Source organism: Paramisgurnus dabryanus, chromosome 22 (genome assembly GCF_030506205.2).
Source record: "Paramisgurnus dabryanus chromosome 22, PD_genome_1.1, whole genome shotgun sequence".
NCBI lineage: Eukaryota > Metazoa > Chordata > Actinopteri > Cypriniformes > Cobitidae > Paramisgurnus > Paramisgurnus dabryanus.
The window spans coordinates 10,538,687-10,559,257 of NC_133358.1; the positions used below are offsets into that span (position 1 = coordinate 10,538,687).

Below are 20,571 nucleotides of genomic sequence, written 5' to 3' on the forward strand. Positions count from 1 at the left end.
GTAAGGCATGTTTGTTAAAACTAGTTATATTTCCTAATTAAACTAAGCCCTAGTCCTGGTTTAAGCTAATCTCTGTCCGGGAAACCACCCCAGTATGTCTTAATTTAACTAAGGGGCCTGGTACTGGCTTTTGCTATACTTTGTGTGTGAAACCGGGCCTTAAAGTTAAACTTTACCGTGGTGTAGTGCGCCATCTGCTGGATATATATTGTAACAACAAGCATTTTAAATATCACATTTTAATAAAATACCAAAATGAAACATTTACTGATAATTGTGGTATTACTCTCATACCATAGTATTACCATGGTACATGTCCAAAACAAAGAAAAACACAAGCTATTACCATGATACCTCTTTGTTGCAGAATGTATACAGTATAAACCCCATCACAAAAATGTTGTGCTATGTAATATAAAAAAATCACCGTTAGTGTTTAAAAATTATATTAAAATTTGAATTTTGGCCTTTATGAAAATATACTGCTGGGTTTAGATGTAAATGTGGTCACTATAATCAATAAGGCACTTATTTAACTTACTGTAAGTGTTGCTAAGTGCACATCTGGTAATTGGAACAAATGGTTTAACCTGATTTTAACATAATTATGTTACACTGTTAAATACAATTATATGTCTAATGTGATCGTATCGTACAGTATCCAATACTGTTCAACTCTATACAATACGTTATTAATACAACATTAAGGTTTGGATGTGGTTAAAGTTAACTACTGCTGTAGTTGAGTGCTCGCAGGTTAATTTCAAGTTCATTTGACACTATGAACGGGTACATCTTGGTCTCTCCTCACAGTTTAGATTTAGACTGAAAGAAGCTCATGATAGCCTGCATGCACTCATCTGAAAGCCAGCGCTCCACCAATCTCTCCACCTCTGCGTCATTCACAGCGTGAAGTTTCTCTTTCTCTACCCCTCGGATCAACTGCTTCGATAGGGCCAAAGACTGGTGGGATATAAGAGAGAGAGATCGATATAAGAGAGAGAGAATCAAGATTCATTTAACTAGGGTGAACATACATGCCATTCTTCCCGGAGGTGTCTTGTCCAGGATTTTGGTGCGTCTTCTGGAAGTCGTATTTGTTGACCGCATATGCCATTTAATTAAAAACAAAGACATAATCATAGTTTCATTCTTACCTTAAAATGTAATGGTTGCTTTTCTGTAATAATAATAATAATAATAATAATCCTCTATGACGTATGCGATCGACAAATACGACTTCCGGAAGACGAACCCGAAATCCTGTCCAGGACGCGTCTGGGAAAAATGGCACGTATGGTCACCCGTATTGAGCTATATTATTCTTTTTATCCAAAGCGACTTTAAATCTTTAATCAATACTTCATTTTACCCTTGACAAAAATGAGAGGAGCAACATAGGATCATGTTATACAGTCATGCACTTACATTCCTGGGCAGTTTGGCGTAGGCCTTCAGTCTGGTCCACACCTCCGTCTGAAAGCTGCTGTCAGGAAAGACTTCGGTCACAAGACCCAATTCACAGGCCTGGGTGGCCGTCACCTTCTTATTGAACAACAACATCTCATTGGCCTGCACATAGCGACGACAGTCACACAGTAAATAAACAACAAACTAACCAGCTGGGGAATATATTTGAGAAGATACTGACAAAGTCCTAAAATTGTCAGGGAGCTTCATTTAAGTTTCTAGAAGGTTTTGTGAGTGTTGTTGGCGTGGTCGCTTTTGTCAATAAAGCATGTAAAGTCTTTGATGTTTCAATCACTAAATATTCTTCTTCAAAGTAAATCTAAGAGTTTTTTCAGCCCTTTCATCATTCGCCTGGCACAAAACTGTAGTTACTTTGAAAACTGACTAAGTTAGGCATACAAGCTAATCTCACGTTTTAATCTTGAATTTTGACTGTGTATGCGGATACCTTTGCTGCACCCATCACTTTAGGGAAAAGATATGAAGAGCAGCCCTCAGGACTCTGTCCCAGCTGACTGAAGGGCGTATGAAACGTTGCCTACAATCACAAGAAATAGGAAATAAAGATACAATCAAACAAAGACACTTCAATGAATCTTGAACAGAAATGTAAGGTTTACTATAAAAAAAATCTGCTTACCCTTTCTGTGGCATAAACAACATCAAAAAGTCCTAACAGCGTGACTGACACTCCTACTGCGGGTCCATTTATAACTCCAATGAGAGGTTTGGGAAAGTCAATGTATGCCTTTACAAAACTCCTAAAAAAAATGTAAGCACATGTGTGTCCATAAGAAGTTTAATAACTATCAGCAGCTCACAAAATGGTTTAAAAGCAGTGGCAGCCGGTGACCTCTTTATTCGAAGGGGCACGATGCGAAGTTCATATCACGTCATGTGTGTGGTTCGTAATTTCAAAAGATGTGTTCGGCGTGTCAAGTGAACCATGTGCATCACGTGTCTTGTCAAAATAAGTGCCTGCTGCAGACACGTCTAAAGGGATTATGATAAAAGAGACGCTCGTGTTTGCCAGATACTCACTTAATCTCATGCATAATCAGAATTTACTGTTAAGGGAGTGCCTTGCGTGTATTTTGTGAACGTGAGCGTCACTTTTATCATAAACGGTTTTGACGCGTATGCAGCAGGCACTTATTTTGAATTTACGCCCCTCAGAAGAGCAGTCACGAGCCGCCACTGTTTAAAACTACTTTACCTTAATAACTCGCCAGATTGCTTCGCCAGCGCCTCTACGCCACCCGCTGGGAGGTTAGTGAAGTTGTTCAGGTCATTTCCACTGCAGTAATAATCTCCACTGCCTTTACAGCCATTAAAACAAAGATAAGCACATCAAGACATTGTTTTTATAAAACGCAAACGACTGAACATCATAATGCGGTGACATTTTAAATGGCACATACCCGTCATCACTGTAATGGCAGAATCATCTTTGCCAGCAAGTTCAAGAGCCTCAGTCAACTCATTGTACATCTGCAATATACAAAAACATATTTTTAATCATTTAGTAATGTCCAGGGTAAAAAAAAGACATTATGGATTTAATTCTTGTTAGAAATATGCAAGACAACGGGCCATTGAATTATAAGAAAATAATGCACATCCAGGGCGGTAATGCGTCACGACCAATGCACAGTACAGGTGGCGAGTGTGCATTATTTTCAATTATACCACGGGTCTGTTGAATGCTTTATTCTGATTGGCTGAGAAATGTTCCATGGGTGTTGATTATTTTTCTGTAAACCGCACACCTAACCTGTAAAAAAAGCAATGTTTGTGGTACTCGTGGTGTAAGCCGAATAATTGACCCGCATTACTACCTTGGGTGTGCATTATTTTCTTATAATTCAATGGCCTGCAATAATATTATCATTAATATACCATTATTAATACCATTGTCAATACTATCATTATTAATATTATTACTACTCATCATCCCTCCCTATACAACTACCATTATCATTAATAGTATTGATATTATATTAAGATTACCATTATCAATATTATTATTATTATTATTATTATTATTTTATTAATATTATTATTGCTATTACTACTACAATTACTTATTATTTATATGATTTTTTTTTCTTCTTCCTGATCCTTCACTCTCCCCCTAAGTCTGGATGAAATTAGTATTTTTGTTAATTTGTTTATCATTACTATTATTCCTATCTGTCATTTCATATTAATATCATTTTTCATTATTATTATTATTGTTAATAATATTCCTATTATTATTATTATTATTATTGCTTTTATCACCCTCCTTATCCATTTTGTTTATTTATTTACATCTAATTATGTCTGTTGTGCTTACGCTCCTTTATTCAAAAATTTTCCATTCTTAAATCCAATTACATTTACAGTTATACACATACACACACACACACACACATCTTACTGGTTGTTATGTATGTTTTGTGGATCTATGTATTTGTATTTTGCATTTCACTTCTAATCTGTAAATATTGTAATTGTCTGTTTGCAAAATAAAAAAATAAAAATAAAAAAAGGAATTCAATGGCCCGTCGTCAATTATTCCTTACATATTTCAAAGTCCCAAAGTTGCCCTCCAGGGTAAGATTTGAATAGCCCTGGTTAAGATGAATAATTTACCTCCACAGTGATTGCGTTTTTCTTCTCAGGTCGGTTTAGGCGAATGGTGGTGATGTTGTCCTCTGTGCTGACCAGCAGGGTCTGAAAGATCTTTGCACTCCCAGTAGGCTGTGGTGCCACCGCAGGGGCTTCTGATTTCAACAGAGATGTAATGAGCTCCACATATTTCTGCCTGGCCTCTTCCTAATAGTTACATTTTAAACATAAAACACACGCCTGTTAACATGAGTAGTACGTCAAAAATACGCACGGCAAACACACTGCATTGGGAGTACAGGGGTTATACTGTATGTTACAGAGCGGTTTGTATACGCCACCCTAAATTGTAACTTTAAGCTTTCAAAATGACTATTTATATATTGTGGTGTTTGTATTGGGATTGTATTTGTTGTGTTCTCCTACCTGCGACACAGACCCCAGACTTTTCCAGGCATCCCATTTTGCTTTGTTGACAAAGTCCAGCATGCCAGGTTTAGGGGTGTTACAGGGTCCCTGAGTGGCCTGATCATTCACAACAGAAACACAGGACAGGTAAAAACCCAGGATTTGTACAGTACTAGTGTAACTAATGTTTAGATCGCATACTAAAATATGTGGATTTACATGACTAGATTTTATTTTACTTATTTTTCTTGAAGCGTAGTGCACTTCTGAAAAACGTAAAGCATGCCAAACACTAAAAATTACATAAATACATCAAATCTACTTATTTATTGATTGATTGAAGCTTAGTGCTTCTGAAAAAAAAATGTAAGCATCCTAAATACAACAAATTACAATTATATTTAACATTTCATTAAAATTATTTAAAAACATCATTTGTATTTATAAAAAAAACAATTTCACCCTAAATTTCGAGCCTAATATAAAGATGCTACAAATTAAAGTTTGCATTTATTTACACACACACACACACACACACACACACACACACACACACACACACACACACACACACACACACACACAAACGTATTTACATGTAAGCAGACACTTTAATCCAGTAAAAAGTGCATTTTAAAGTCAATCTGTATTTGATCAGTATGTTTGCTGACATATTAAGCTACAGGTACAGTCAGTAGGAAGATCTGCCTAAACCAGTGGTCTCAACATGGTGCCCGCAAGCACCAGGTTGCCCGCACAGAGTCTGTGAGGTGCCCACCCACCAAGGCACATTCTATTAGTCTCAATATTTATTTATTACATATTTATTGCATAATATTCATTTATTACATAAACAATGATAAAAACTATCAACAAGTAAATAAAAACGTTTCGAGTAGATACCTATCAAAAAGTAGCCCTTCATATTGTTTTATCCATTTGCTCACAAAAAGGTTGGAGACCCCTGGTCTAAACCAATAATATTGTGGCCAATCTAAATTAATTTCCTTGACCTTTACTTAAATGATTTCCTAATTTCTCACCTGTTTAAAGAGTGCATATATTTTGAGTTTGACCTCATTCCCTGGGTCCTTTTTCAAAGTACCTAGTTGCTCTTTGGCCCTGTTAAAATCATCTACTGTTGCTCTCATTACTGCGGCAGTTCTGTGCAGCTGAACACAGGGGATGAATGAAGCCTTAGATACTCTGTATAGAAATACAATAAAACGTGATATATTAAAATGTTGGCTTTGAAAGACTATCACACTTCATTAACTGACCAATTTTATGTACATATAAATATGCAAAAAAATCCCGTGTAGAGAGGGAGGGAGGGAGAGGAAGAGAGAGACAGAGAGAAAGTGAGTGAGGGGTGAAGATCTGACATCACGATTTAGGGTAAAGGTCACCACCGCGAACATAGATTGCTTGTTTTAAATAAAACTAACGTTACATACAGATCATATAAACCAGGTGTACGGTAGTATTGTTATAACAATTACACAAACACATTTTGCAGACAAGATCAATACATCTGATCCAAAAATCAACCCTCGTTTAACGTAGATCTTACCGAGCTAATCGGACAAATCTCCACGGTGAGATGAATTTGAACACAGCTGCCATTACACAAACAAAATAAGATCAAAGTTTATAATCAGTCGATGCGCCGGGCTGCTGTCAATCATCTGGACTGGAAGATCATACGATCCCGCCTACTACTAATCATCAGCCAATCAGACATGAGCTTACTCTTACTTTATTCCGGTTTGGTGTTGCCCACAACTGTTAGAAGTTTGTGACTGCCATCTAGTGGTTGGAGTATTTGCTTTAATATCCATATAGCACTTTCTGACTCCAGATTTACACTAAATTGCCACAGAAAGTTTGTTCATGGAGTCACATTTTATCTTTGAGGCATTAATTTCGCTTGACGGTTGTTGTCTTGGAGATATGGGTGCAATAAATACATCTTGAGACAATGTGATTGGTCCATAATAGATCGCGAAGAGAAAAGTCACACGCATCGCGTGACCACGCCTTTGACAGTTCTAAACGATATAAAAACTTTAATAGATATTAAAATGACAGTAGAGATACGTGAGTAAAAGTAATATAATTATGTAATTTACTGAAAATTACAATTGTTATTTATGCACATTATTAGGCGTTTATCCCATTTGTGTTCTGACTCCATGAATATTTTTACAGCTGGTGATAGTCAGTCTCAGATTTAATCTTTAGATCATAATAACCAGATAACATCATCTCAAAGGCCCCAAAGCCAGATTGTTTTCAAGAACAATTTAATCTTTTCATATTTACAAACATATGTTTTTTTCTGTGGCCTTTACTCATTTTTTCTCAGTAATTTATCATCTTTGACTCAGTAACTCATCGTCTGTTGCCTTTACTCCACTTCTTTGCAAAACCCAAATGGCCAGCAGATGTGTTAGAAATATCACATTTCATAATCATCACAGACACACAACAGCCTTTAAGCTGCATATATATTAATGCTACCAAAAGTTTAGAGTAACTTGAATGAAATGTTAACTCTGAATCTTCTGATCTGAAGTCTTAAGTGTTTTTTTTTTCAAATTCTAAGCAAAAGGTGCTACATTGAAGATATTACAAATTAACAGTTTTATTATGGATTTTGTTCACAGTAATTGTGTACTGAGCATTCACTAATACACAAATCTATTTATATTCGTCTCAACAGGGTGCGATTTGCCGGGGGGGATGCGTGGGATTTCCCCCTTTCTGGTCAATGTATCCCTGCCTCTGCTTAATTATTTTTATCCCCGGTGGGGATAAATTTATCCCCCCCTCAAAGTGATCAGTGCTACTACACTAGTGGCGAGACGGATCACAAAACTTATCACGGATCCGTGGTTTGATTAAAGTCAATTTTGTTTTAAAATGCGCTGCTTTGGCTGGCTCTGATACAGCTGCCGCGCAGCCTCTCTGTATTCACCACTCTGCAGACTTGCTCAATGTCCGGCCCACGGCGCTATCTGATTGGTTACAGACCCGGTTACACCTCACGAGTAGCCTATCAACACATGCGAGATGGTTATGGAGCTGTGTGTCGAAACGGTGGAAGGCAGCATATTCATCCGCATATTAATAAAGCGGGAATAAACATCACAATCTGATTATCTGTTTATGATGACAAGCAGAGTTAGTGTCCCAGTCACACCACTGAGAATGGCCGAAGTTACACGCAGATGAGGCGTTTAGCGAGGCGCGGGCGCGTCCAGTTTGCGCAAATGAGGCTAAGTGACTAACACATAATGCATCTGTCTTTTCTATCATTTCACTGTAGCTCCGCATTGCGGTGTAAAGTTAATATTATTACTTCAAAAGCAGCAGTAAAACTGTTTCTACTGTAATGGTTTAACTTTGCAATAAATACATTGTTCATATTTATGTTTAAGTTGACACTACATTGTGCCATACAGTTTTGCCATTCAAGATTTAATTCTTGCGTGTTTTTTCGTTGTGCATGATCACAGCTCATATGTGTGGGGAAAGATAAGCTATTAGAATAAAAATATTGCGTAAGGCTGCTTCATGAGTTAATAAGAAAAAAGATTTTACAATTCCTGCAAATGCAGTGATGAGTTCATGTTCTCATTATTTATTTTTATGAATTAAAATGTTTTGAAATGTGCTGTGGACAGAGACGCATTATGTCAAGAATGATAAAAAATCGTCAATAAGCTCATAATTTGGGCTAAAATAGTCTAAATGTTAAGTTTTAAAACCATTTTAAAAAGCTGGTTATATTTTGATGTTTCTGCGCAAGTTCAGCAGACAGTGAGGTTCGGGTTTGTTCCGATCAGAGCTCGTGAGCGGAGAGCGCATTTCTGAATATTAGAAATATTTTAATTAGAAATATATAAAAAATAATAATAATATTATAATGGATTTTTGTTAGGTCAGACAATAATTACCAAATTTCTCTCTCATATTGCTCTTCATAACCACTGAAAACAGTCAAAAAAGTAAAAACTAGTGGTGGGTACAAAATAACTCGACGCCTATGAAAACATCCCCCCCTCTGTTTTTTTCACAAATCGCACCCTGCGTCTCAGTCACTGAGCAACAACCAATAATGAGAGAGATGTGTTAATATTAATGGTGCTTAAAGTTATTACATCAGCCTTTAGCACAAATTCCCTCTGTGGGTCAGACACATTTGCTGCTGAAAGTTTGTTTTTTTTAGCTCCAGTTCAATTCTTGTTTTTAAAATCATGGTTCTGTCAAGTATGGAGTATGCAAAAGCTTTAGTTCCCACATCTTTAATAAGGTAAGACATTATTGGGATTTTTTCTTAAATTTCATCTAGATAATTAAAGTTATATTTTAGCCAGTTATATATATTTATAAATTGTTTAAATTATATTTTTATATAATTTATATTTTAAATTGATTTACTGTGTTCTTTAAACACTAAAGTGTGATATTTAAAAGGTAATATTTAATTAAGGGAAAATGCCAACTTTTTATGCATTTTATATTGTTGGATTAACCTTTATGCAAGTTAAAACAAGTTTGTTTTTGCAAGTCATTTACATTTTGACCTGTGATAAGTTGACATAACTTGTAAAAACTGTTTGAAATTGTTTAACTTATCCTTTATTTAATTCATTTAATTATAAAAATATGGACAAACCCAACTAATGGCTAAAATTAACTTAGGCAATGTCGATATTTGTTTTAACAAGTGGTGGCCGGTGACTTCTCTTCTGAGGAGCGCAAATTCAAAATATAATTTTGGAGTGTCATGTGTGTTGCTCATCATGTCAAAATATGAGTTTGCTGCGTCATGTGAACCTATGTGAATCATGCGTCATGTCAAAATATGTGCCTGCTACACACGAAATGAAAGGGTTTATGATAAAAGAGACACTTATGTTCACAAAATACTCGCAAGACACTAATTTAACACTAACTCTGATTACACATGAGCTTAAGCGAGTATCTGGCAAACATGAGTGTCTCTTTTATCACAAACCACTTTGAAGGCACGTATTTTGACATGTCGCATGATGCACATATGTTCACATGACGCGCCAAACAGATATTTTGACAAGACGAGCCACACATATGATTGGCTAAATATATGTTGTGACGAACTTCGCATCGTGCGCCCTTGATAAAGAAGTCACCGGATGCCACTGGTCTTACATTGGTTGAAACCACCCACCATAGGTTAATTTAAATACAACAATAGGTCTTGTCTGTATTTTACACAACCCAGAATTTTGTGTGTAACATCTTATATAGAACATATAGATCTGTAAGGTGTGTCCATACATAGAATGAATTTATTTCTCATTTACTTTTCACCTGACATATATTCTAACTGTCTAGATTCACTTCTCTGTGCAAAATGTTTTAACCTAAAAATCTGGCCATTTTAACTACAAAAACAGTCAACAGTCTTACAGTTTGTATAACCATAACCTAATTCCCTTATAATAATCTTATTGTTAGGTCACTACGGTACTGTACGTCACAAATCCTTTTTTAAAGCTGCTATTTCTGGATTTTTAAACAAGTTGAGTCTAAAAACTATAAACTACTGTGGTTGCAGATTTGGTCACCAAAGCAGAAGTGACACATTTCAATACTCTCTCATATTGAAAATGGTAAATAAACACAGATGTTTTTGTGCTGCAGGTCTGTTTCATTGGTGCAGAACTCTCTCACACAGCGCATGGTGTCTCCCCCAGAGCCTCGTCCATACAGGGTTTGCACACAGAACCGCCGCAGGAGAAAAGGTTTCACAGCCACCTCTCTGGAAGATCTCATGGACAAGGTCTGATATTCTGTACCTGTTATGAAAAAACAACTTGAAAACAATCAAGTTCTTTATTCTCAAATGATTTTTTTTCTCATATAATAATGGACTTTATTTAACCAGGTCAATGTTATGCACAAAATACAGTATGTAGAATGAATTCAAGCATGTTGGGACACTTAATTCACTGTTAACCCAGATATTGTTTTTACTTAAAGAATGAAGTAAACATCACTTAATATTTTGAGTTTTGGACCAAATACTTAAAAAGTACAGTTCAATTAACTTTTAAGCGTACAAAATTCATTAAACTAAAACATTTGAGTAAATTGAGCTTAAAATTATTAGTTTATGTTAAGTGGAATACCCACAATCCTTAGCGCCTGAATATTTTGATTATTTTCTCCTTTTTCACAGAATAAAATTGATAAAAACGTTCAATACTTAAATATTTGTTAATAAAATGTCATATAGGTTTAAGCTTTTATATTATTGATGTTGTTTTGGATTAAATATAAAGGATTAAAAAAATGGCAACTTGATTCGTCTGCTACACCAACTAAATGTTCTATGTTAATACAACTTAACCTGTTACCCTGTGTATGTTATTTAGTGCAACAGGTTTCCTCGCAAATTTCTAGTATTAATTCACTAATCCATTCACTAGTCTATTCAACTTAAAATTGTTGTTAGAACAGCTTATATGTTTAAGTAAACTTTACTCAAGTTGTTAAATAATCATTACTTACATTTTTTAGGGCAACAAGTTTGCTTCATTTTTTTAAGTAAACTCAACTTATCTGTCCTTACCGTGTTGTCACCAATAACCTGAATTCACCTTTTTTTTCAAAGTGGGCTATTGTCTTTGCTTATTGTACATGTTTACACCTTTTTACATTTCACAAAATTTACATTTTTGACAAAAACTTTTTGTTTGTTTCATATTTGCATTAATAAAATGTGCCAGTGGATTTTGTCTTTGATCAAATAATTATGGAAACGCAATTTATTTTATATAAATTATTATTTTTTTATAGCTGAAAGAACTAGATTTTGATTCCAAAAATAAATTGGGTTTATAAGTCATCTGAGGTTATGCAATAGTTTAAATTTCATTGCAGATTAAATCCTATGCAGCCTCTTTAGCTGTGATGGCCTTTGATACGGTTGAAACTTTTACATATTAATAAAAAGGTCTTTTTTATTTAAACATGGTTTTATTATAAGCAAATGGAAGTGTCAGCTACTGTAGCTACTGCTAGTAGATATACGCTCTGCATACATACCGGACATAGCTGTGACATGCATGTGAGAGCTGCTTATTTGAGCTGGAAGAAAAGAATGACTTTTGGCCAATCTTGCAATAACTTTATATTTAGCCTATAATTATGATTTAATTTTTCAATTATTTAAACATGTGATGATATCTCTCTCTATGTATATAGGTGGCCAGTTCTTTTCTGCTAACATGTCATGCCCTTACTCTGGTACTAGAGGATGATGGGACTGTGGTGGACACTGAGGCTTTTTTTCAGTCTCTACCAACTAACACATTATTTATGGTCCTAGAGAAAGGAAAAGTTTGGACCCCAAATAAACAGGTAAGGTTAAAAGTTGTATACTTTCTAAGTTTTATGTTTTTTGCTTCGTATATTACACATATATAACCCAGCACTCTAAAAGATGTAATAAATTCATTCTATGGACACACATTATCCCAGCTAACAATTTTTGGTTCCCAAAACGTTCCCCTAACGTTAGTTTTTGGTTCCAATAACATTTTTTTTAAGGTTTGTTTTTGGTTAGCCAGTTTTCTTTAGAGAAATAGAACGTTATTTTAGGATAGTTTAAAAATAATCACCCTGCAACATTATGGGAACATTATTTTATGGTTCGAAAAAATTACCAAAAAATGTACACTGTAAAAAATACTTTGCTGCCTTAAATTATTTTGTTAAATCAACTTAGATTTACAAGTCATGTCAACAGAGATAGATTGTCACAACTTATAAAATATAGTTAAGAAAAGTCAAATTAATTTTATAAATTATAACAACTCCCATGTAGTTATAACAAATCATCTCTAGTCAAGATAAATAATAGTAAGTTGAAATGACTTGTAAATCTGAGTTGATTCAACAAAATTTTAAGGCAGCAAAGTATTTTTTACAGTGTATAAGTTATTTTTAGGTTATTTAAAAATAACCACCCTGCAACGTTATGGGAACGTTATTTTATGGTTGCAAAAAATAAAACCTAAAAATAATGTTCCAAGAACGTTATTATTTGGTTCCCAAAAAATAACGTTAGGGTTACATTCTGTGTTGCTGGGATAGATCTATATTTACTATGATGTTACACACATGCTATAACACAGCATATTTTAAAGTGTGAATACAATAAAAACAGACAAGTATAATCAGTATTATATTCCATATACCAGGATTAGCAGAGTCTCAGTTCAATTCTTAGTTTTAAACATAAAACGTGATTGGAAACATAAAGGATTTTCGATGCTTGTTTCAATCATTCACTTGTAATACAGATATTAGTTTCACCCCCTTTTCATTTTTCACAGATTACATCAAGTTCCACACAAACAAAGAGGAAAGGAGTTGCCAATCTGAGCTTTGACCTGTATAAACTAAACCCACAAGACTTTCTGGGTTGTCTTACTGTTAAAGCCACATTTCATGAAATATATACACTCTCATATGACATCCACTGCTACAAAGCCAAGGAGATCTTGAAGTAAGAGCACAAAAAACAAACAATGAAAGACAGTAGTAGTCTTGATGGTAACAAGCCACACTGAATAAGCAAAATTACTGTTTTAAAGTTACATGTGTACACCTTAACATCTTTATCAGACTTTACATTGTAAATGTTAGCTTCTGTGTAGTTTCAGATTGTGCTTGTTTAATATCTGCCCTCTGCAACTGACCCAGAATTTTGGCAGCTTTTAATTCTCACTCACATTTTTCCATTGGCTTTATTTCCCTCATTGGAGTGTGATAAATCATGTCCTGTAATGGTGCAGAGATATTATTTTTCACCATATGTTCTGGATCCAGTAAGGAGGTCAGCTTGTCTGATCATTTTCATGTTTGAATATTAATCCATAAATAGGAGAGAAATGCTAAAAACGTCTGGATCAAATTTGAAAAAGAAACACTGCAAATGTAAAATGTTGCATTACCATGGTATCAGATCTAAGGAGCTAGCATGCTACATATACTATAAAGTCTTCAAAGTGATGACACTCATATTTGTTTTGTTCACCCAATGCTGTTTTCTTTCTGCAGGTCTTTATTGCGATGTGTTTTGAATGCAACCAGAGTGGCCGGTCACGTTCTTCTCTGTAGCTCCACATATGCATTACAGCAGATTGAGGAAGACGAATACTGTGGCTAAAATCACCTCAGATTACAAATGGTTAAAAACATCTACCCTACTGTAGTTTTGGCTGATATGTATCAATGACAGCCTCAGTAACGTCTCTGGTTTATTATATTTTGCATGAACTAACTATAGCGCTTCAAATGTAAACTGAATATTCTGCATATCTTATCTTTCATCGCTGTCTGACAGTTTAACTAGTTTTGTAGCTGGTAGTCTTGAACAACCTATTTAAAGAAACGGACAGTGTAAAAAACCAGCCAAGCAAACAGGAAGCAATATGAAAACAGAATTATAGTTCGCAAAGACCGAGTTAAGTTTCTTTATGGGTGACCTGCATTTCTGATTAGTTTATAATAGTAAAGTGGTTTAAGTGGGATTAGACACATTTGTGTAACACATTCTTCATCAATGAGAAATCAAAGGAAAGTCTAAACTGTTGTGTCTTTATGGTTAAGCTTTTATGATAATGGAAATATATAGAATGTCTAGACATGAACTTATGATTTGCTAGACAGAGGATTTAGGTCACATACACATCAATATAATTATGAAACAACTTGACCGAATTGACTGGATATGTGACATGTCTTCAAAGCACTCACTTTCCTTTAACATACACTGTAAAAATGGTTTTGAGGCTTAGTAAATTTAACTAAATAAAATAAATAAATTCTATAAAAAAATGTATTCTTGTTTTTTAACCAATCTTTTTGTAAAAAATAACACAAACAGGTGAGTTGTTCTAAATGAAGACATTATTTATTAAATTCAATTTAATTTTATCATGTAAAATTTGTAAGAAGGAAATTAAATTAATAATTTTGGGATGAAACTACTTGAATTATTTTAGTAAATGTAGGCAGTGACCCTAAAAACAATACGCTGAAAGTACACAAAAATATAGTGCATAATTTTTGCATCCACTTTTTTGATTAAATTTTACATGGAATTTTAAGAATTTGCTTAAATTGCTTAAAATTCCATGTAAAACTTACTTTAAAAAAATTTCAATTGTTTAAATTGCTTAAAATTCCATGTAAAACTTACTTTAAAAAATTTGCACTTGTTTAAATTGCTTAAAATTCCATGTAAAACTTACTTTAAAAAAATTGCAATTGTTTAAATTGTTTAAAATTCCATGTAAAACTTACTTTAAAAAAATTGCACTTGTTTAAATTGCTTAAAATTCCATGTAAAACTTACTTTAAAAAAATTGCAATTGTTTAAATTGCTTAAAATTCCACTTACAAAAAAACTTACTTAAAAAGTGGATCCAAAAATGATGTACTATATATTTTACATTTTTTTAGTAAATCCAGCATATAATTTTTTCAGTGTACTGTACTGTACAACCGTACATAGTATGGTTTTGAGTCAAATGTCTAATAGGTCGAATGCCTATTCTCATTGTTTATTTTGTTAATGTTGATTTAAAATGCCTAGTTTTGTCTTAAAGTATTCATTGTAATATTCTTCACATATCTACTAACACTTAATTAACAGCAAGTTTATATTGTGTCGATTTATCCGTGCAATATGCTTACAACAAAATAAACTTTACTGTATCATCATATACTTTCATTTTTGTCTTCATATTAGTTTTTAATTTGTTTTATTGGTGTTTCATATAAAAATAAGAAGAAAGAGTAGGCTAGGTGTCTTCAAACATTACAAGAACATATACCAAGATCAAAATCATTCTTAGAGTAGTTTTCCTAATTTGCTTTAATCTTAAAGCCTCAATGTTTTAATCCTATTTTATATGTTACATTTTTAGCTTTAGTTCTGTTTTTACTTTAACACTTATTTCTACTCTGCATAATTGTTTTTTATCTTAAACAGTCTACGTCATACCAAGTATTTCTAGTTGTGCTTGAATAAAAAAAGTCTAGTTGAGCATGATGTGATTTCAAATCTATAAAGGTTAAACCTGAATATTCGTTTTAACAAACGTTAATATATTTAATTTTACAAAGCAAAGAGTAGCCTACAGAAACAATAGGCTTGTTCGACTACTTCATGCAAACTGACAAGCGGATGACGTCAAAAAACCGCGAGAGCGAGTCGAAATTAGACTTCTCTGTCGATTCTCTAATCGCGCTCGCGGAACTTGGACGTCATCCGCCTGTCTGTTCTTTTTGCGCTGCGTGAAGGTGAACAAGCTTAATGACAGCACACTCATGCGGTTACCCGGCTGTGTTACGTCACTCAGTTGTCGACCAATCACCGCAGAGTCAGAGTGAAAGTTGGAAAGTTGCAGACAGTCAGAAAGTCGCTGCAGAAGTCAGAACAAGTCATTCAGAGGAGCATCATCATACACATCTGATAATAATGAGAGAGATCGTTCACATTCAGGCCGGCCAATGCGGAAATCAGATCGGTACAAAGGTAATGTATTACATTGTTTACTGTGAATATCGAGCTTTATATTTTACAATGAAGAATAAAACTATTGGCATTATTCGTGCAGTCATTCATTGACTCCTTATATGGTGTTAAAAGCACAGTGGGTTATTTCTGGCTTTATGTTAAAACTTAAAATGTGTTTTAATGCACGTGTCTAAAGACTGACGCACTAAAGCGCATAAGCATTGACTCGTTACAGGCGCATCAGTATGGGTGTGGTGAGATGCGCCTTACTGTGCGCAAACTATTCAAACAATCTGAAACACTCAGACACTTTACTTTTTTATCGCTTTGTATCATTTCTTTCAGTTTTATTACACATTGATTAGTGTTTTATATATATAAACTATACAGTAGTGGCCAAAAGGGATGTCCAATGTATTTGTGTAGGAGTGTAAACTGAAGCTCAGCTTTGGTAGGAATTCAAGAAAAATACTCAAATGCACAAAACTTACTGTCAAGCCCCAAGTGAATGACAATAATGAATTGTACTTAATGTATAATTTATTTTATGTCAGCTTTTTGTATATAAGTTAAAACCACGTTACTTTTTCTCTTATTTTGATGGCCCTATCTGAGCAATTGTAAGAAAAATACCCTCCAGACATCTCTTTTGGCCAGCACCTTTTATTCATCACAATTCACAAAAGATTGTTGTTCATTTCTTGTGTGCGTCTAACACGTTTAGTTCTGGGAAGTCATCAGCGATGAGCATGGCATTGATCCAGTCGGCAACTATGTAGGTGACTCAAGCCTGCAGCTTGACAGAATTAATGTGTACTACAATGAAGCATCCTGTAAGTATGTGTGTCAGTGTCCTGTTTCACTATCCCTCTCAAACTCACATTGACTCTGAACAGTGTTGTCAGCTCAATGGAATTTTGTGGGCTGCTCGTTCTTCACTGTGCTTTAATATATCACAGTCTGTTGATATCTGTTTTAGTAGTTGTTTGTGTGTGTCTGTGTGTGTGTTTTAGCCCACAAATATGTTCCCAGAGCAGTGCTGGTGGACCTGGAGCCAGGCACTATGGATAGTGTTCGATCCGGGGCATTTGGACAACTTTTTCGACCTGACAGCTTCATTTTTGGTAATAACTGTTCTAACAAGTCAAACTCATTATGGTAAATATCTTACTATTGAAAGAGTATTTATGTAGCCTGTGTTTAAAATGAAGTCCTGTTAAAGAATGTTATCATGCAAACAGAATATTGATAGCAGGATGGCTACTTGTTGGTTATGTGGCCCCTCATGTAGTCATTCATGAGTTTGTCTTCATGATTGTAAGACATCAAACGTGACCCTGGACCACAGCATAGTCATAAGTAACACAGGTATATTTGTAGCAATAGATAACAATACTGTACATTGCATACTCTCAGAAAAAAAGTTCATGAAGATACAAAAGTTATCACTGGTGTGGTACAAAAAGTACACTTTTGTACCTAAAAGGTGCATATTGGTACCTCAAAGGTGTACATATGTAGCTAAATGGTACATATTAGGACATTTCTAATAGGTACCGTCCCAGTGATAACTTTTGTATCTTTCTTTCTGAGAGTGTATGGGTCAAAACTATAAATTTTATGCCAAAAATCATTAGGATATTAAGTAAAAATAATTTTCCATGAAGATATATTGTCAATTTCCTACCATAAATATATATATAAAATGCATTTAGCATTAGTAATATATGTTGCTAAGGACTTCATTTGGACAACTTTAAAGGAGATCTTTTCAATATTCAGATTTTTTTGCAAACTCAGATTGCAGATTTACATAGTGGTACCAAATGTAAATACATGTAAGAAATTACAGTATTACTGGGCATTACTGGCAACTAGCTGCAAGTAACTTACTGTAGATTTTACATTTATGTTATTTACTGGGAATAGTTTGGTCAAAGTTAAATGAACATGAAACATTTTCAGTCTTTATCTTCTACAGTTAGTTACTGGCAACCAGCACAATTACAGCACATATATATATATATATATATATATATATATATATATATATATATATATATATATATATATATATATATATATATATATGGTACATCCCATACGGCAAAATAATACATTTGTCTGACAATAAAAAATTTTTTATAGTTATGATAAATAATTTTTTTTTAGAAAGTAATGCTTAATTACATATATTTTTTTAAATTAGAAAGTATATTTTGTTTTATATATGTCATATATTAACATATATTTCAAAATGTATTTCAGTGATAACTAATACACTTTTAAGTTTTACAACCCATACAGAAAGAAATATGTTTTGCTTTGCCAAAATATAAAGGGTTGTATAAAACGTAAAAAGTATAAAATATATACGTATGTATAAAATATAAAATAAAAATAAGTATATATTTTACCGTTATTTTTTTGCAGAAAATTTATTTCATTTGAACCTTTTCAAACCTGTTATGTTTGCAGGTTTGTACCATATAAAGTTTGTTTTCAATTTGATGTGAATATATTTATATATACATATATATACATTTTTGTATTTATATATTACAATTTTGTATATATATATATATATATATATATATATATATATATATATATATATATATATATATATATATATATATATATATATATATATATATATATATAATTGTAAATATATTACAAAATATACAAAATTGTTAAAAAAATGAATTGGTAAAAAAAAAATTTTGAAAACATATTTCAAAAAAAAAAAAAAATTTTACATATTTTTTTGGCTATTTTTTATATTTTTAAATAGATTTAAAATTATATTTAAATAAATATATATATATATAATTTTTTTTTTAAATATATATATATATATATATATTCCTATATGGGATATAAGGACCTTAAATGGTACTGTCCAGAGACAGCTTGGGCCGATTTGTTTTACCATTTTTATTCTGACAGTGCAGACACAGATGTGTCATTGTGAAACATTATGTTTGTGTTTCAAATGTATATTAAAGAACTTTTACATATAACAGACACAATATATATATTCACTCATAGTGCGCCTCAAGCTTTATTTTGACATAAATAACATTTACTAATGCATGCACTGCAGTTCATCTTTACCACAGACATTGGAATTCTGTAACCTGGATGTATCTCAGGAATGTTCTATGTCCCAAGAAAAGACTTCACATGGAGCGTTCCTCCTCTCAGGTTATGATGCATGGTGGACAATTGGCACCAGTCTCCCCATGCTCAGTGGATTATATTTCATTTTCTTTGGAATCTAATCTTCTCCCATGGTTTTTGTGCCTTCACAGGACAGACAGGTGCGGGAAACAATTGGGCGAAGGGACACTACACTGAAGGAGCCGAGCTAATGGACTCCATCCTGGATGTGGTTAGGAAAGAGTGCGAACATTGCGACTGCCTCCAAGGCTTCCAGCTCACGCATTCCCTGGGAGGTGGAACCGGATCCGGGATGGGGACTCTTCTTATCAGTAAAATCCGTGAGGAGTATCCTGACCGCATCATGAACACCTTCAGCGTCATGCCTTCACCTAAAGTGTCCGACACAGTGGTGGAACCCTACAACGCCACGCTATCTGTACATCAGCTGGTGGAAAACACAGATGAAACCTACTGTATCGACAATGAAGCTCTTTATGATATCTGCTTCCGCACGCTCAAGCTCAACACGCCTACGTATGGAGATCTCAATCACTTGGTGTCGTCCACCATGAGCGGGGTCACCACGTCACTGAGGTTCCCCGGCCAGCTTAACGCAGACCTGCGCAAGCTGGCCGTCAACATGGTTCCCTTCCCTCGCCTACATTTCTTCATGCCTGGTTTTGCGCCGTTGACCGCACGAGGGAGTCAGCAGTATCGTGCCCTCACCGTCCCTGAGCTGACCCAGCAGATGTTTGATGCCAAAAACATGATGGCCGCCTGTGACCCGCGCCACGGTCGCTACCTCACGGTGGCTACGGTTTTCCGTGGACCTATGTCAATGAAGGAAGTGGACGAGCAGATGCTGGCTATTCAGAACAAGAACAGCAACTATTTTGTCGAGTGGATTCCCAATAATGTTAAAGTTGCGGTGTGTGACATTCCACCGAGGGGGCTCAAGATGGCTTCCACTTTTATCGGCAACAGCACCGCCATCCAGGAGCTCTTCAAGCGCATTTCCGAGCAGTTCTCGGCAATGTTCAGACGCAAGGCTTTCCTGCACTGGTTTACAGGAGAAGGCATGGATGAGATGGAGTTCACTGAGGCCGAGAGCAACATGAATGATCTGGTTTCTGAATATCAGCAGTATCAGGAGGCCACAGCCAATGAGGGCGAGGAGGCGTTTGAAGATGATGAAGAAGAGGTGAACGAATAACCGGCAAGCAAAACGTTTTGTGCAGTGAGGGTTTTTTAAGCTGTGATTTTTCTTTTTGTATGTGGATTGTAGTAAACACAAGTGTATGCAATAAATACATTTTGAAGGATAA

At 34.5% G+C, this 20,571-nt stretch overlaps 3 protein-coding genes across 3 annotated transcripts; 2 read left to right on the forward strand and 1 right to left on the reverse strand.

Moving 5' to 3' along the window:
* Nucleotides 1-221: 221 nt before the first annotated feature.
* eci2 (enoyl-CoA delta isomerase 2) lies at nt 222-6,207 on the reverse strand. Its single transcript, XM_065294745.2, has 10 exons — nt 6,065-6,207; nt 5,535-5,697; nt 4,510-4,608; nt 4,108-4,290; nt 2,892-2,961; nt 2,687-2,789; nt 2,111-2,231; nt 1,919-2,008; nt 1,429-1,572; nt 222-963 (listed from the first exon to the last, which is right to left on the reverse strand). Exons 1-10 carry the CDS (start codon nt 6,115-6,117, stop codon nt 808-810), a joined length of 1,182 nt encoding a protein of 393 aa, XP_065150817.2. The 5' UTR covers nt 6,118-6,207; the 3' UTR covers nt 222-807.
* Nucleotides 6,208-8,675: 2,468 nt separating this feature from the next.
* On the forward strand, nt 8,676-15,242 carry cidea (cell death inducing DFFA like effector a). The gene is made up of 5 exons (XM_065294746.2): nt 8,676-8,809; nt 10,186-10,324; nt 11,752-11,907; nt 12,885-13,057; nt 13,612-15,242. The coding sequence occupies exons 1-5, from the start codon at nt 8,754-8,756 to the stop codon at nt 13,718-13,720; spliced, it is 633 nt and encodes a 210-aa protein (XP_065150818.1). The 5' UTR covers nt 8,676-8,753; the 3' UTR covers nt 13,721-15,242.
* A 704-nt stretch (nt 15,243-15,946) lies between these two features.
* tubb6 (tubulin, beta 6 class V) lies at nt 15,947-20,571 on the forward strand. The gene is made up of 4 exons (XM_065294747.2): nt 15,947-16,096; nt 16,803-16,911; nt 17,092-17,202; nt 19,396-20,571. Exons 1-4 carry the CDS (start codon nt 16,040-16,042, stop codon nt 20,457-20,459), a joined length of 1,341 nt encoding a protein of 446 aa, XP_065150819.1. The 5' UTR covers nt 15,947-16,039; the 3' UTR covers nt 20,460-20,571.

What these genes read in the sequence shown, in the direction of transcription:
- eci2 (XM_065294745.2), bottom strand. Translation starts at nt 6,117, where the DNA reads ATGGCAGCTGTGTTCAAATTCATCTCACCGTGGAGATTTGTCCGATTA. An exon ending in AAAACGCAATCACTGTGGAG is followed by an intron (nt 2,962 to 4,107) that starts GTAAATTATTCA and finishes TGTATATTGCAG; the next exon opens with ATGTACAATGAGTTGACTGA. An exon ending in TTGTTTATGCCACAGAAAGG is followed by an intron (nt 2,009 to 2,110) that starts GTAAGCAGATTT and finishes TTGTGATTGTAG; the next exon opens with GCAACGTTTCATACGCCCTT.
- cidea (XM_065294746.2), top strand. Translation starts at nt 8,754, where the DNA reads ATGGTTCTGTCAAGTATGGAGTATGCAAAAGCTTTAGTTCCCACATCT. An exon ending in GTTCCCACATCTTTAATAAG is followed by an intron (nt 8,810 to 10,185) that starts GTAAGACATTAT and finishes TTTGTGCTGCAG; the next exon opens with GTCTGTTTCATTGGTGCAGA. An exon ending in AAAGCCAAGGAGATCTTGAA is followed by an intron (nt 13,058 to 13,611) that starts GTAAGAGCACAA and finishes TTCTTTCTGCAG; the next exon opens with GTCTTTATTGCGATGTGTTT.
- tubb6 (XM_065294747.2), top strand. Translation starts at nt 16,040, where the DNA reads ATGAGAGAGATCGTTCACATTCAGGCCGGCCAATGCGGAAATCAGATC. An exon ending in GAAATCAGATCGGTACAAAG is followed by an intron (nt 16,097 to 16,802) that starts GTAATGTATTAC and finishes TAACACGTTTAG; the next exon opens with TTCTGGGAAGTCATCAGCGA. An exon ending in GTACTACAATGAAGCATCCT is followed by an intron (nt 16,912 to 17,091) that starts GTAAGTATGTGT and finishes TGTGTGTTTTAG; the next exon opens with CCCACAAATATGTTCCCAGA.